Source organism: Marmota flaviventris, chromosome 2, assembly GCF_047511675.1.
Source record: "Marmota flaviventris isolate mMarFla1 chromosome 2, mMarFla1.hap1, whole genome shotgun sequence".
Lineage (NCBI taxonomy): Eukaryota > Metazoa > Chordata > Mammalia > Rodentia > Sciuridae > Marmota > Marmota flaviventris.
In genome coordinates, this window is record NC_092499.1 from 29,102,302 (window position 1) to 29,117,604 (window position 15,303).

The window sequence follows — 15,303 nt, forward strand, 5'->3', positions numbered from 1 at the left end:
AACTGAACGGAAAATATTAGTACGGGCTAATATGTATTTCCTAGCTTGTCTGCTGAAAAGCACTAGGAGCAATACAAGTAGGATCAGTAAGCACCCCTAATACCAGATAATTTTCTAAGTTTTCTACAATAAAAATTTCATAATATGTTGGTATTGTTGTAATTATTATTATCATTGGTGCTAGGAATTGAATCCAAGGGTTCTTAACCACATCCCCAGCCTTTTTTTAATGTTTTATTTTGAGACAGGGTCTCTCTAAGTCCTTAGGGCCTCACTAAGTTGCTGAGGTTGATCTCACACTTGAAATTCTCCTACCCCAGCCTCTGGAATTATAGGTATATGCTGCCACACCTTGCCTATAATATGTTCTTTTTGAGTTTCTGGACAATCAAGTATGTAGGCTTTAAACTTTTCCACTTATCGAGTCTTAAATATCTGAGCTCACTAAAAACCTGACTACCTAGGAAATGAAGTATTAGTATATATAAATACTCACTAATTTTTCCTTCTCCTCTTGAGCTTTTTCTTTCGTCTCAGCCAGTTGTTGTTTTAGCTTTTCAATCTGAGAAAGATGAAAATACAAAGTCAGGAAGATGTTAAAATTGTTCTGTAGTCTACTTTCACTCACATGTTTTAGTATTTTACATAATATTAAGACCAGTGGGGTAGGAGAGGTAGTAAAACAGGAAGAGGAGAAGGGGACAGGAGTTTTCCCATATCCTTAATCTGTTATTGGTAATCTCCAAAACCAAGCTATCATCCGAGAATTACCTAGGTGATTTTTTTTTTAAATGCGTGGTTAAAAAACACACCATTAAATTTACAGTCTTCACCATTTTCAGTGCACAGTTCAGTAGTTTTAAATACATTTACATTGTTGGACAAAATATCTCAAACTTTTCAATCTTGCAAAATTAAAACTCTATACCCATTAAGCACTAATGCTCCTTCCCTTTCCCCACAGCCCTTGGCAACCACCTTATACTTCGTTTTTACAATTAAAAAAAATTTTTTTTAGTTGTTGATGGACATTTATTTTATTTATTTATATCTAGTACTGAGAATTGAACCCAGTGCTTCACACATGCTAGGCAAGTGCTCTACCACTGAGCTATAATCCCAATCCCTCATTTTTTGATTGCTTTATATACTTCAAATGAGAGGAACCAAATAGTATTTGACCTCTTGTGATTGGCTTATTTGACTCAGCATAATGTCCTTGAGGTTCACCATGTTGAAGCATATGACAGGATTTCCTTTTTCAGACTGCATAATATTCCATGGTATGTGTACACCTCTCTTTTTCTTTCTTTCTTCTTATGGTACTAAAGATTGAGCCCAGGGTACTCTACTGTTAAGCTATATCCCCAGCCCTTTTAAAATTTTATTTTGAGACAGGGTCTCATTAAATTGCCCAGGCTGTCCTCAATTGCAATCCTCCTGCCTCAGCCTCTCAAGTAGCTGGGATTACAGGCATGTGCTACCATGTCTGACCTATATCAGTATTTTTGAAGAACACTGCACAAGGTTGGGCTTTTCTGATGTTTCCTTATGGCTACTATGTATTTAGGGCATGCATATTCTACCTAAGTGATAAAATATCCTTTTTAGTACATCCCATCCTGAGGTGAATGACGTTAATAAAATCAATTGAATAAGATTATGTCTGCCAGTTTTCTCCATTTAAAAATTATGGTTTTCCTTTTATAATTATTAAGAAATTTGTGGAAACATATTTTGAGACTATGCAAATAGTCTCCTCCTCATTAAACTTTCACCTACTAGTTCTAGCATCCATAGATCATTCTATTTTTTTAAATTGGATATTAAATGCTAGCCACCATTCTAAGTTCTTTTACCAGATTATTTTAATTAATCCTCCCAATAACCCTACTGTATTAGTTTAGCAGGTACCATACAAAATATCACAAAATAGGTGATTTAAACAACATGAATTTATTTTTCAAAGTTCTGGAGGTTGGAGGTCCAAGATGAAAGTGTTGGCAGGTTGGTTTTCCCATGGCTGCTCTCCTTGGCTTACCTATGGCTGCCCTCTCTGTGTTGTCCTAACACAGCCTTTATTCTGAGCACTCACATAACTGGTGTATCTTTCTGTGTTCAGTTGCCTCTTAGAAGGATTGAAGTAGGGCCAACCTGTTTAGAAATGTATTAATTGGCATTCTATGTAAGAAAAAATTTCCCCTCTCCTTTATTTACTTGGTTGTTTGGTGCTTTTTGTTTTTGTTATGCAGTTCTGTGGAATCAAGGCTTTGAACATGCTAGGCAAGTATTCTACTATTAAGCTATATTCCCACCCCATCATTATTTATTTATTTAAAATTTCATTTTTGGTGGTGCTAAACATCTAACCCAGAGCCTCACCGATGCTAAGTAAGCACTCTACCACTGAGCTACATCCCTAGGCCCCTCCCTTATTTATTAATGTATGTATTGGTTAATAGTGTAGACTTAGGATTCTTTTTTTATTCAATAAGTTACAATCTATTATTGTCAATGTTTGTTTGGGTTGTCTCAGATTTAGCCAATTGTAGTCTCTTCAAGCTAGCCTTTGTGTACTTTAACATTTACTTACTTTCTGGCACAATAAGATATTCCAGGGTTATCTTTTACATCCTACCCAAATCCTGGAATCAATAGTTTTTTCTAATTAGTTCCAAGTATTTCTCTAGGGAATGCTGGTCCATTTCAGTGGGGAACCTAAGTAGCTTTTTAAACTAAAGATTCATTGACATGGTTATAGAATCAGAGGATTTAGAAGTAATATATTATAAAATATTATCTTAGAGCAGCTTAAGAAAAATCTAGAAATTTGAAAAATATATTGGAACAGTCCCAAGTCACATAGAACAGGTGTGACACTTAATAAGATTACGATTGATTCAACAAATCCTCAAATACAAAAACCCAGTCTTTGAGAAAATCTCCTAGTTTTGTTCAAGACAAAATTGTTTTCAAAACACATTTCATAAGAAAAATTTCATTTCTAATATTTCTATAATTAATGTGAAGTAATACTATAAACAGTTTCAGAAAATAACACATTTATAGAATACTGCGAAATAGATAATAATTAACTATGGAAGAAGCCAGATAGGCCTACAGCCCTAACTACTTGGGAGGCTGAGGCAGGAGGTTTACTTGAGCCAAGGAGTTCAAGGTCAGTGCCTTGAACTATGGAAACTATGGGAGAGCTAGTTAACTGATATTTATTTAATCTGTTTTTTTTTCTTCTTCCCAATATACTTTCTTTGTTTTTATTATTGTTATTCTTGTTTGGGGGGATTGAACCCAGGGCCTGGGGCATGCTAAGCATGTGCTCTACCATTCAGTTAAATCCCCAGCCCCAGTTTCTTTGGTTTTAATGGGGACCCATGATTGTAAGAAACCGCATTTGCTACAGCAAGATGCTGGCCTCTGATATACAGAGGCAGATCTCAATCTGAAAATACAAGTAAGTGATACTGATAAATACAAACCAATACTAATTAACTAATGTAGGATGCAGAGCGTCTATTAATTTCAAAAACTATTTGTATGGCTGATTAAAAACTTACTTTAGAATAATATTTTATAGGGGGATAATGTATATAACACCTACTATTCAAAAAGTAATTTTTAAAACAGAAGTTGTCTGAGAATGTAAAAAAATGCATAAAAAATTAGACTTTAATAAAATACATAAAATCCATATAAATGTTCAGTTGTTTGACTTTTCTAATGTACTTTCAATATCATCTTGAATTTAGTTATTATTGCTATTAACTTTTTAAAAACATCAGTACATTCATAAGAATTCCAAGTATTAGTATATTCATACAAGGCAAAAAAGAATGTACTGAATGGCTACTATGTGCTAGGCCCTGTTGCTCAGGTGATATAATCCTGAACAACAACAAGAGGCCCCAAGTTGTCTTCTTCTGTGAGGTTTCATTCTAATTAGGAAAAGGGACAATAGACAAATATGTAAGTGACATACATGCATTATTATTAGATGGAAAGTAATAAATGTCACAAAGAAAAAGAAGTGATAAGACTAGAGAATGCTGGAATAGGGTTGGTTTTAACATTTATACAGGGTGATAAGATGTCTTATCACTGAAAAGGTGGCATTTGAAAAACTATGGAATTATACGTGAATTTGTATGTCATCCTTATATAGCCAGCCTTGCTCTGCATCACTCCAGCATTAGTTCATATGTGTACTGAAGCAAAAACATAAACAATAAAAAACAGTGAAGGGGCTGAGGGTGTAGCTCACTTGTAGAGTACTTGTCTAGCATGTGTAAGGCCCTGGGTTCAGTTAATCCCCAGTGTGTGTGCACTCATGTACATGCAAAATGGATGAAGGAACATATAAAAGATGTCCAAGTTGAATAGTTATAAGGAAAATACAAATTACAACAACAATAATAGAATAATTTACACCCATAAGATTGGCAATAACTATTAAATACAATACCAAGTGTTGAGTCATATGTGGGTAATACTCTAATACATCATTTGTGACAATATAAATTGGTATAACACCTCTGGAGCTCAGATTTAATCCTTTGTGGAGGCTGGAGGTGTAGCTCAGTGGTAGAGCATTTACCTAACATGCACAAGGCCCTGGGTAAAATGATTTTTCATGTGTGGTACTGGGGGTTGAACCGAGAATTCTCCCTCTGAGCTATATTCCAATCCTTTTTTTTTTTTTGGTACCAGGGATTGAATTCAGGAGGGCTTAACCACTGAGATACATCCCTAGCCCTTTTTATTTATTTACTTATTTTAAGATTTATTTTTTTAGTTTAGTTATAGTTGGACACAATACCTTTTATTTATTTATTTTTATGTGGCGCCGAGGATCAAACCCTCGCACATGCTAGTCAAGCGCTCAAACACTGAGCTGCAATCCCAGCCCTTATTTTTTATTTAGAGACACAGTCTCAGTAAATTGCTTAGGGCCTTGCTAAATTGATGAAGCTGGCCTTGAATTTGCAATTCTCCTGGCTTAGCTTCTTCAGACACTGAGGTTACAGGGGTGTGCCACCACACCAGGCTTTTAGTTGTTGAATCTTTATTTTTATTTATTTGTATGTGGTGCTGAGAATCAACCCAGTGCCTCAGGTATGCTAGGCAAGGGTGTTACCGTTGAGCCACAACCCCAGTCCCACCCATCAGGCTTTTTAAAAAAATGTTTGAGACCAAGTCTTGCTAAATTGCCTAAGTGGGCCTTAATCTTGTGAACCTCCTACCTTAAACCTAAAATTGTTGGGATTACAGGTGTTATGCCAGATTCGTGGGACCCCAGTAGACCTCCAGGAGCCGAATCCGATGCAAGCACACAAGAGACTTTATTGCAAGCTCGAGCCTGGACTCACAACCTTTCCCGACACAGCGGTCCCAGGGAGTGAGTCCTGGTCCTTTGTTCAGTGAGATTTTATAGGTTTTGGGGGGATACTCTATGCATCACAACATCACACAGCAAATCATTCCATACCGCGGGAAAATCAAACAACAACTCTTAACATTGATTAGCACATTCAATGGCCGGAACAAGTTGGTTAGGGGTGATTGGCTAGTACAAGAAGGGGGTTCCTTTGAACTGATTGGTTTAGGCCACGAGGGGTGTACGTGCTAAACTACATGGTTTCCCAACATGTTATCAACCACCATAAACTACTTGGGGGTCATCTGGCATCCCAGGTATTTTCCCTGTCTCATGCTGATTGGAGGTTGCTAGGGGGGTTGCCATGGGTCCTCACCTAGCCTAACTGAGTCAGGGACACCTGGCGCTGCAGACCTCTCCTGTTATTTACAGACAAACAACTCAGCAGGGTGGGTATGTGCTTAGGAGTGCTCTGTGGGTTTTTCCAAGGACAAGGGTCACACCCCCTTCCTTAGGACAGGCTTGAGGTAGAAGCTGCTGTTATTTATTTATTTTTTTTAAATGGAGTCACATTAGTTTCTCACAGGTATGTGCCATGGCATCTGGCTCACAAAATTAAAAAGCTCTTGTGAAATTGAAGCTGAGTTTACCCCATAATTTAAAATCTTACTTCCTCGGATCTAGTCTAAAGAATCCCCCACATGTGGTCTCAGGCAGACATATACAGGAATGTTCATTGTAACAGTGATGTTTATTATAACAGTGAAAAAAATGGGAGTTTAACTGACCAATGGGGGATAAACATAAATCTTGGTTTATTTAATAGTATATTATAAAGCAGTTAAAATGAATGAAAAAAATAGAATATACCTATTAATAAATTTTAAGAAAATAAACTGAATCGTGATTTTTGTGAATATATCACAATAACAATGTTGAGTAAAAAAAAAAACAAAAAACAAGATGCTGAGTCAGGCTTGGTGGCATGCAACTATAGTCCTAGACACTAAGGAGGCTGAGGCAGGAGGAGCCTGGAGTTTACCACCAGCCTGGGCAACACAGCAAGAACTGTCTCAAAAAGTTGCAAAAGATCTGTACAATATGATACTATTTATATACATTTTAATGACTATGGAATGTCCTATTTATAGGTATGCATACACAAATAGAAAAACTACAAAAATATTATGTAAAGGAAGCTTACATCCTCAACACAGTGGAAATTTCCTTGGGTTTCCAAGCAGTTTATAGAGGCAGAAAGAAAATTTGTAGTTACACCTAAATTCCACCTTTAATACCTACTAGCTCTGTGACTTGGGCAACTTACCTGTCCTGAGAGCCAATTTCTTTGTCTATATAATGGACATAACAATATTTTGGCTACATGTGGTTATTAAAAGAATTAAAGGAGATAATTAGTAGCCAGCATAGTGCCTGGCACAAAATAGTGGCTCCAAAATCTTAATTCTCTCCCTTTTTCTTTCAGATCTAAAATGATAGCTTTATTCTCAACACTTCAATAAAGTATAATAAGATAAAAGATTCAAGTGGCAGAGAGAGAGAGAGAGAGAGAGATTTGCTGGGTTTATAATCTATCATGGATTATCAGTGAATTGTTTTACAAATCAATAAAACTAAATATCAGCATCAAAACACAGAGATCATATTGGGTGTGGTGTTGTATGCCTGTAATCCCAGTTACTTGGAAGGCAGGAGGATTGCAGTCAAGGTCAGTCTGGGCAACTTAGTGAGACCCTCTCCAAAAATAAAATTTATGAAGGGTTGGGGATGTGGCCAAAAGTAAAATGCTCTTGGGTTCCATTCTCCAGTGCAAAATGAAGTGTTCATAATGCTCTCTAGTGGTTATCACTTTCTATTTGTTTTGAGACAAGAAAACAAGGGACAAGATTTCAAAATAAATATCAATAACAGTAAAACCACTCTGAAATAGTTTTGTTTCAAAGAGAGTTAAGAGCTCACTGTAAAGAAGAAATACAATTGATCAAAAAATATATGAAAAAATGTTCAACATTTTTTCTAGCAATTAGAGAAATTCAAATCAAAACTACACTGAGATTCTATCTCATTCTAGTCAGAATGGCAATCATCAAGAATACAAGCAACAATAAATGTTGGTGAGGATGTGGGGTAAAAGGTACACTCATACATTGCTGGTGGGACTGCAAGTTGGTGAAACCACTGTGGAAAGCAGTATGAAGATTCCTAAGAAAACTTGGGATGGAACCACCATTTGACCCAGTCATCCCACTTTGGTTTATACCCAAAGGACTTAAATTCAGCATACTACAGTGATACAGCCACATCAATGTTTATAGCAGCTCAATTTACTATAGCTAAACTATGGAACCAACCAAGGTGCCCTTCATCAAATGAATGGATAAAGAAACTGTGGTATATATACACAATGGAATGAATATTAATCAGCCTTATTATGACATTTGCCAGTAAATGGATGGAACTGGAGAATATTATGCTAAGCAAAATAAGCCAATCCCAAAGAACCAAAGGCAGAATATTTTCTTGATATGTGGATGCTAATTCACAATAAGAAGTGGGGGAAGAATAGAGGTATTTTGGACTAGACAGAAGGGAGTGAAGGAAGGGGAGTGGGTATGGGGGTAGCAATGATAGTAGAATAAATTGGACATTACCCTATATGCATATGCATACATGACCTGTGTAACTCTACATCATGTACAACCAGACAAATGAGAAGTTATACTCCATTTATATATGATGTATCAAAATGTATTCTACTGCATTATATACCTAATTAGAACAAATTTAGAAATCTTAAAATATATTTTTGATGCTTAGATCATAAGAGCTCCTTTTCTCCAGAATGGAATTGAGATCCTGGTGAAATGGCTTCATGCAGAGTTCTACCGGCTTTCTCTCCTCCTTCTGCTGTCCTAAAACAGAGTGTTCTCCTTAGGGGAACCTGGCTTCATGGCACCATCTTTGAAGAAACCAAGCCCCCACTGGAAAGCTACCCAAGAGTTTGTTATAGCATCATAAATATTAGATGATTAGGAAATGTTTATATGTCTGTAAAAGGAGATGGGTTTCCACAAATAAAAATATAATTTTCCGAGTAAAAAAAATATATATATATATATTTTTAAAAGCTCACTGTAATGTTTTAACAATGTACAATTTCAAGATATTAAAATCCTTGAAACATATAATCACAGAGGTATTATATGAAGCTCAGGAGGCTTTCTATCTACCTACCATATTATCTTTTTCCTGATCCTGCTTCTTCAGGTAGCTTAATATGGACATGGTGTCTTTTTCCATTTTGTACTGCAGTTTCTTTAAGTCCTCATTACTTTTGGCCAGTCTCCGAGAAGTATCACGATACTCAATCCTAGAGAGTTCAGTGATTTCCAACCTGGCCTCCCAAAGAGAGGCATTGGCCTTGGCTTGTTCCACCACAATATCTTCTGGTCTTATCATCTTCCTGTGTAGGAAGAGAACATTAAAAGTATATAACTATTTCTCTACTATATTAGTATTCTCTTTGTTTGACACTGTCTGTATATATACAAGCAAATACTGTTGAATGAATGAATGAATGAATAATATATATTTAATTGGGCTGGGGCTGCAGCTCAGTGGCAGAGTGCTTGCCTAGAATGTGTGAGGCACTGGGTTTGATCCTTAGCACCACATTAAAAAAATAAATAAAATAAAGGCATTCTGTTCATCTACAACTGCAAAAAAAATTTACACACACACACACACACACACACACACTTTCACTTGAGAATTAAGAGGTACCTCTTCCTAGAAGAATGTTTTGGAGCATAATTCTTAAAGACTAGAAGGAAAGTCAAATTCATTTCATAAAGCTTCTACATCTTTTCATTTTTCTTTTAATTTTCTCATATTTGAATTTTCTTCTATTCTTATTCACTTGGCTGTGAACTTTGGTTCTTACTACTTTGTTACTTTTCTTCCTAAGGCACATTTGTAGCGTGCCCTGGAAGAACCCAAAACAACACTCCACTAGTGGGGGGTGGGGTGTTGTTTTGGGTTTTTACTTTTGTTTTGGCTGGGACTTGAACAAAAGATCAAATCACTTGGGCAAGAATGTTAAATATTCTACAAATTGGTACCACAGTGCACCAGGGTTTAAAAATGCCTGAGATACAAACCACAATCATGTATATACAAAGGTGAAGAGGATATTTTTTTAAAAATAGAGACTGAGATTATAGGCCTTCCCTGGATTTGATCCCCAGCTCTTCCAAGATTGAATGAATGAATGAATGGATGAATGAATTTAAAGATTAACACAATAAAAGGAGAGATTTTTAAAATATTTATTGTATGAGTATTAACAAAACACTGTCCCTTTTTACATGGTAGGCATATATAAATATATTGATAATATATAAAAAGCTTCACCTGTATTTAAATTCTAAACATTCTCACACACATGTGAGTGGACTTTTCTATACTGTCACCTCCATTATACATTCTTCAACTCTTGGTCCTCAGTACCTTTTCGCCTCTACCTTTTGTTCTCTTCAAATTAAGGCCAGTTCCATCTCCAACTCCCTACACCAGGCTATTACAGCTGTTGATCTCTCTTTTCAGCATTAGGGATAGACTGCCTTGCTACAATCATCTACTTGCTCCCAGAAGGTACCATAGTATTGGTGTAAGAAATTAGATACTTCTAAAGTAGATACCCCTAACACTAACTGAAGAAAGAAAGCAGGGTTTCTCAAACAATGGGCAGCGGAACATCCATGAAAAAAAAAAAAAGGTCTGTTATTCTCAATGTTCCTAAATTTTTTGCATGTGTACTGCAGACATATGGCCAAAACCTGAAAACAAATGATAGTGAATACCAGATGTGTAGAGCCTTGGCACTTTTGAAAAGTGCTAAACTCTGAAATTTTGCTAAAAACAAAACACAAAAATACCCTGTAGAAGAACACTTACATTAATACAAAGGGGGAAAAAAGCTACAAATAATTGGGCTATCACAAAATGACAGTACTAGTTAACTATGTATAGATGATGGGATTATGGGTGATTTTTTTTTTTTTAAAGAGAGAGAGAAAGAATTTTTTTACTATTTATTTTTTAGTTTTCGGCAGACACAACATCTTTGTATGTGGTGCTGAGGATCGAACCCGGGCCCCACGCATGCCAGGCGAGCACGTTACCTCTTGAGCCACATCCCCAGCCCATGGGTGATTTTTTTAAAAATATATTTTGTATAGTTGTAGATGAACAGCATGCCTTTATTTTGTTTACTTTTTAAATGCAGTGCCTCACATCTACGAGGCGAGTACTCAGCGACTGAGCCCTAACCGGAGCCCTGATTTTTTTTTTCTCTTGTTTTCTCCACTCCCCCCATGTTTTCCAAATTGTCTGTAGTAAACATGAGTTACTCTCTTAAACAAATTATTTTTTATATATTTATTTTATTTTTGTCACGCTGGAATTTTGGAATCCTGAGCCTCACTCATGCCATCTAAGCACTCTACCATTTCCACCCAAACAAGTTACTCCATAAACATCACAAATTTGGGTATTCCTGTGGTCCCATACATGGTGGGACACCATGTAAAACTCTAGTATGTTTAGAAGCCACAGAGGTCACCCAATAGGCCTGGTGGCAATCTAGCAGCAACTTCAAGCTTGGAAAGGTTTAGTGCTTAGAGCGTTCGTTACCGCCTCTCATCAGTTACCCGCCTCTCATCGGTTTTGGGAAATCTGAACAAGTTACCCAAACTGGTCAAATGCTTATGTTCTTCCTCAAACCAATCGGGATTCCTGAAAAGGCACAAGGAATTACTTTGACCACTCAGAACAGAACATCTTCCAGATGTTCAAAATCATCTTAGTCGTCTAGCAGAGATCTCTCAGGCTGGGGCTAAGCTAGAATCAACAGTAGGCGCTGTCCTTAGAAGCCTGGAGAGCCAGAGCGGGATGCACCCGCCAGTGGGCGGCAGCCAGGGAGCCAGTTCCAAATCCCCTGAGGGCACCCAGGGAGAGGGGACTGCAGGGCGGCTGATCCTTACTTAGAGTCTTTGCCTTTGCCCTTGCCCTGCCCTTTCCGTTTGTCCTTTTTCTTCGGCGGCATCTTGGCTTCTCCAGGAACTCAGCCTCGTCGTTGCCTGTCCCGGCCTCCAGGGCCGGTTCGGTCTCCAAGGAAACCAGCACGCGGAGAGGGTAACGTCCACACGGCAGTTGCCGGCGCGCGGAGAGCGCACGCGCCGTGACGTGGCCGCGCCGCGGCCGCGCGAGGAGGCGGGGCGGAGATCGCGCCGAGGGCGGCGGGCGGCCGCGCCAGGGCGGCGCGCGCGGTGAGTGTGCGTGTGGCGGCGGTGGCGCCTGCTCTGGGTTCGGGCTGAGTCCTCTGCACGGCCAGCGGGGAGCGGGAGCCCGGCAGCGCTGGGCGGTGGCACGGAATCCTATGGGCCGGACGTCGTGGGCGTCGCGGCGGTTGGGGCGTCCTCGTTTCCAGAAGCTTGGTCCCGTCGGGTCTGTCCGCCCTGCCGCAGTGGCCCGAGCGGTGGCTGCGGTCTAGCAGTTTTCCTTCTCGCCAACCTTCTACGGCTGCTTTGCCCTCGACCTTGCTGCTCCTCAGCTACTCTTGCAATCTTTCTCCATTTCCTGGCTTCTAACTTGCAGGTTCCTTAGGGGACGGCGCACTAGCGGAGTCCCAGGCCAAACGTTTCTGAGAGGCAATCGAGGACTTTTCCTAGGGCAATGGCGAGGCTGTCATCCTCCGCAGGACAGAGCGTCCGGGTGTCGTGGAGTGGGGTCGCCAGGCGGATCCTGGGCTCCCTGGGTCCTGTGTGGCCCATGCCGCCCGCCCAGGACCGTTAGCCAATACCTCCTTCATTCGCAGTCTCTTTTTCTGCAAGTTGCATAAAGTTGAAAGCTATTGCTTTACCCCCCATCCCCACCCCGCCCCCAAAGCTTGACTACACCTCGGAAAGGAGGTGTACTCGAAAGGATTCTCATTTGTCAAGGGAGGAGCTCTACAATTATACCTTCATTCAGTGAGAGTTAGTCAGTGAGTCATTAAGGAAGATGGGTATTTTGGCTTCCAGTTTCGTAGTTAAGGCTTGTGGTTGAAGCTTTGCTCCGCGGTATTCTCTATTTCAAATTACATTTCGGATTTCTTTAAAACGTCATTGTAGATCCTCCTCCATTTCCCCAGGAGAACTGAATCCTACACCCCTTCTTGAGGTCTTTGATAATCCCCCTCCCTTATTTTTTTCACTTAACGTAGTTTTTATTTCTCAATTCTGTGATTAGAGGAAACTCGCTGATTTGGTAAGGAGCCCTGAAAACCTTAGACGTGGCGTCTGCTAGCATGAGTATGCCTTGTTCTCACCATTTCTGGTGCATTTTGACCTCTATTTCTCATGGGCCCATGAGTAAAATTACAATACATTGAAGGGTTACCTCTGATACGAAATCTATAAAGTCACGATTATTTTTGTGTGTCTCAAGTTCTATAAAAACAACCTATTGATAACTTGGAGAAGAAAGAGTAGGGCATCCTCTGTCATAGTCTATATATTTATAATTCATTCAAAAAATTATAGAAGCCCAATACTTGCTTGAAGGTAGGCCTACAGATTCATTTGTAAACATAAAATTTTTACTGTAACGAGTACTTTGTAATATGTGCATAATACTTAAAGTACTTTATTGTATCACACATGTTTTTATAGGCTTTGCTTTTGTAGATAAAACTGTTGTGACTTGACTATGGCCAAGAGAAATGTCAAGATGTTTTACTCTGATAGAAGTGGTTCTAGAATCAACAGTCTTCTGAATTTCCACATTCTCTACCAAAGAACTGAGTGTTATTATTCAGTTATTGTTTAGTGAGAAACAACTGATGGTACAGATAGTACATTAGGAAGCTGCAATTTATCTGGTAGCATTTCCTTCTTCAATTTTATCTGGTGGCATTTATCTGGTAGCATTTCCTTCAATTGATGGTAGGCAGCTTTACTATGAAGTTTCAGGGACTATTTTACTGCATGTATTTGCTTTGTCTCACTGTTTTTCTAATGCTTTTAAACTTGGAATAAGCCACCTAGGGTTTCCTTGACATAGGTTTGTAATTCTTTTTCTGCCTGATTCTTGTAGTTCCTGGTCAACATAGAAATGTGGAGTATATTGACTGAGTCTTCATGCAGACAAGATCATTATGGTCCTGGTAGGTAAACCAGGTATCTGGACACAAGGTAATATCTCTGCTAGCTTACATCCATAAATGTATGTAAGATGTTCTTGGGTGATAGTTTTTTGTTTTGTTTTTGACTTGGATTCCCTATCTTTTGTCAAATTATATCAGTTTTCTTTTCCAGTGATAATATTACATCAAGTGTGAAGTTGCTCAACAAGCTATGTCTAGAATTAAGAACTGTAATATATCAAAATTATTATTCTGGTAGTTCCAAAACTGAGTTTACTCTATAAAGTCATCAGTGATTTTACTGTGATTTCCTTTGGAGACTAATTTCTCCTTGTAAATCATTTTTGAAATTACTTGATAACAGATGATACTCTGTAGGTGAAAAAGACTAGATAAACAGTTTTTAATTTTGTTTTCACATAGCCTCTAGAATCCTATATTACTATACAAACTATATCTGAAGGGGGCTCATCAGTCTTTCTGAATGTCATGGGATTTACTTTCATTCTACTTCTATTGCATATACTAAAAATATATAATTCTCTTAAATGGACATATCTTAGTATATTATGATAAGTTCATAGCCCTACAGGGGCATTATAAGGAATTCTTATAATAGGGTGGGGGATCAAGAATTTAATCTTATCAATTTTAGATCAGTTATTAACATTCACTATTTATATGCAAATTGAAGTGGCACAGATAATTATTAACTCCTTGCATTTTATTTGCAAAATATGCAAATTATCCATCCGAACCTTGGCGTGCGATTTAAATCCATTTGTCTGGAATTCAAAGTCAGTTCTATAAGAAAAGTTACCCACATTTCAGACTCACTTGTATTTACTTGGATCCCTCAAGTTTCATTTATTTAAGAAGTGAATACTCGCTCCATAAGGCTGTTTGTTAGCTTGAGGGATAAAGGGAGGCAGGACAAGAGAGGGTCTTGTCTCTCAAATTGCTCACAATCATAAGACTCCAAATAAGACATTGATCTCTGAGAATACACAATCTCTTTTGGCACCTATACACACACACTTAACAATAAACAGTGATTAATAAAGGCGAGATGGCATAGACCTCATGTGCTACAGGAATTTAGAGGCATTTAAGACTGTTGTAGTCTAGGAAAGTTTACAAAGGGAGGTGGATTGAAAGGAAGAGGGAAGGCTATTTGGGAAGGTAGTAGAACAGTGGAAGTAAAATTCCTTGAGTGCTTGAGACAAGGAGTAGTTTAATTAGGGCAGTTTAGCGGTGGTTCCTGAAGCATGGTCCCCATATCAGTAGCATCAGCATCACCTGAGGGCTTGTTAGAAATGCATTTTTAGGGGCTCTATCTTAGGCAGTGAGGTCCAGCATTCTATGTATTTACAAGCCAGCCAAGGGGTGGGGTTGTAGCTCAGTGGTAGAGCACTTGCTGAGCATGTATGAGGCCCTGCGTTCAATCCCCTGCAATTTAATAATAATCAGCCTAATAAAGCCCTCCAGGAGGTTCTGATACATGCTAAAGTCTGAGAAATCACTGGAGCAGGGTGTTCCTGTATAGAAGGAATGGGCAAAACGAATTTGGAAAGGTAGGCTGGGAACTCATTCATGAAGGACTTAGAATGTCAGGAGGAGTTTGTCTTATCCTGCACACCAAAGTCATTAACTTGGGTCTTGAGGGCTGGATTTGGCCCATAATGTGGTTTTTCTATTTTATTTA

At 38.5% G+C, this 15,303-nt stretch overlaps 2 protein-coding genes across 3 annotated transcripts in view; one reads left to right on the forward strand and one right to left on the reverse strand.

Moving 5' to 3' along the window:
* The window catches only part of Bbof1 (basal body orientation factor 1), a 49,534-nt gene extending 37,921 nt beyond the window's left edge, over positions 1-11,613 (reverse strand). For both annotated transcript variants that reach the window (XM_027931614.3, XM_071607675.1), the window contains exons 1-3: positions 11,458-11,613; positions 8,648-8,876; positions 497-562 (exon numbers count right to left, since the gene is read on the reverse strand). In XM_027931614.3, the coding sequence (XP_027787415.2) occupies positions 497-562; positions 8,648-8,876; positions 11,458-11,519 (357 nt within the window). In that variant the 5' untranslated portion in view covers positions 11,520-11,613. The remainder of the gene's footprint in view (positions 1-496; positions 563-8,647; positions 8,877-11,457) is intronic.
* Positions 11,614-11,660: 47 nt separating this feature from the next.
* Entpd5 (ectonucleoside triphosphate diphosphohydrolase 5 (inactive)) overlaps positions 11,661-15,303 on the forward strand; it is a 40,302-nt gene continuing 36,659 nt past the window's right edge. Inside the window, exons 1-2 of the mRNA XM_071607676.1 lie at positions 11,661-11,742; positions 13,550-13,647. The gene's annotated coding sequence lies outside the window, so the exon portion shown is untranslated. The remainder of the gene's footprint in view (positions 11,743-13,549; positions 13,648-15,303) is intronic.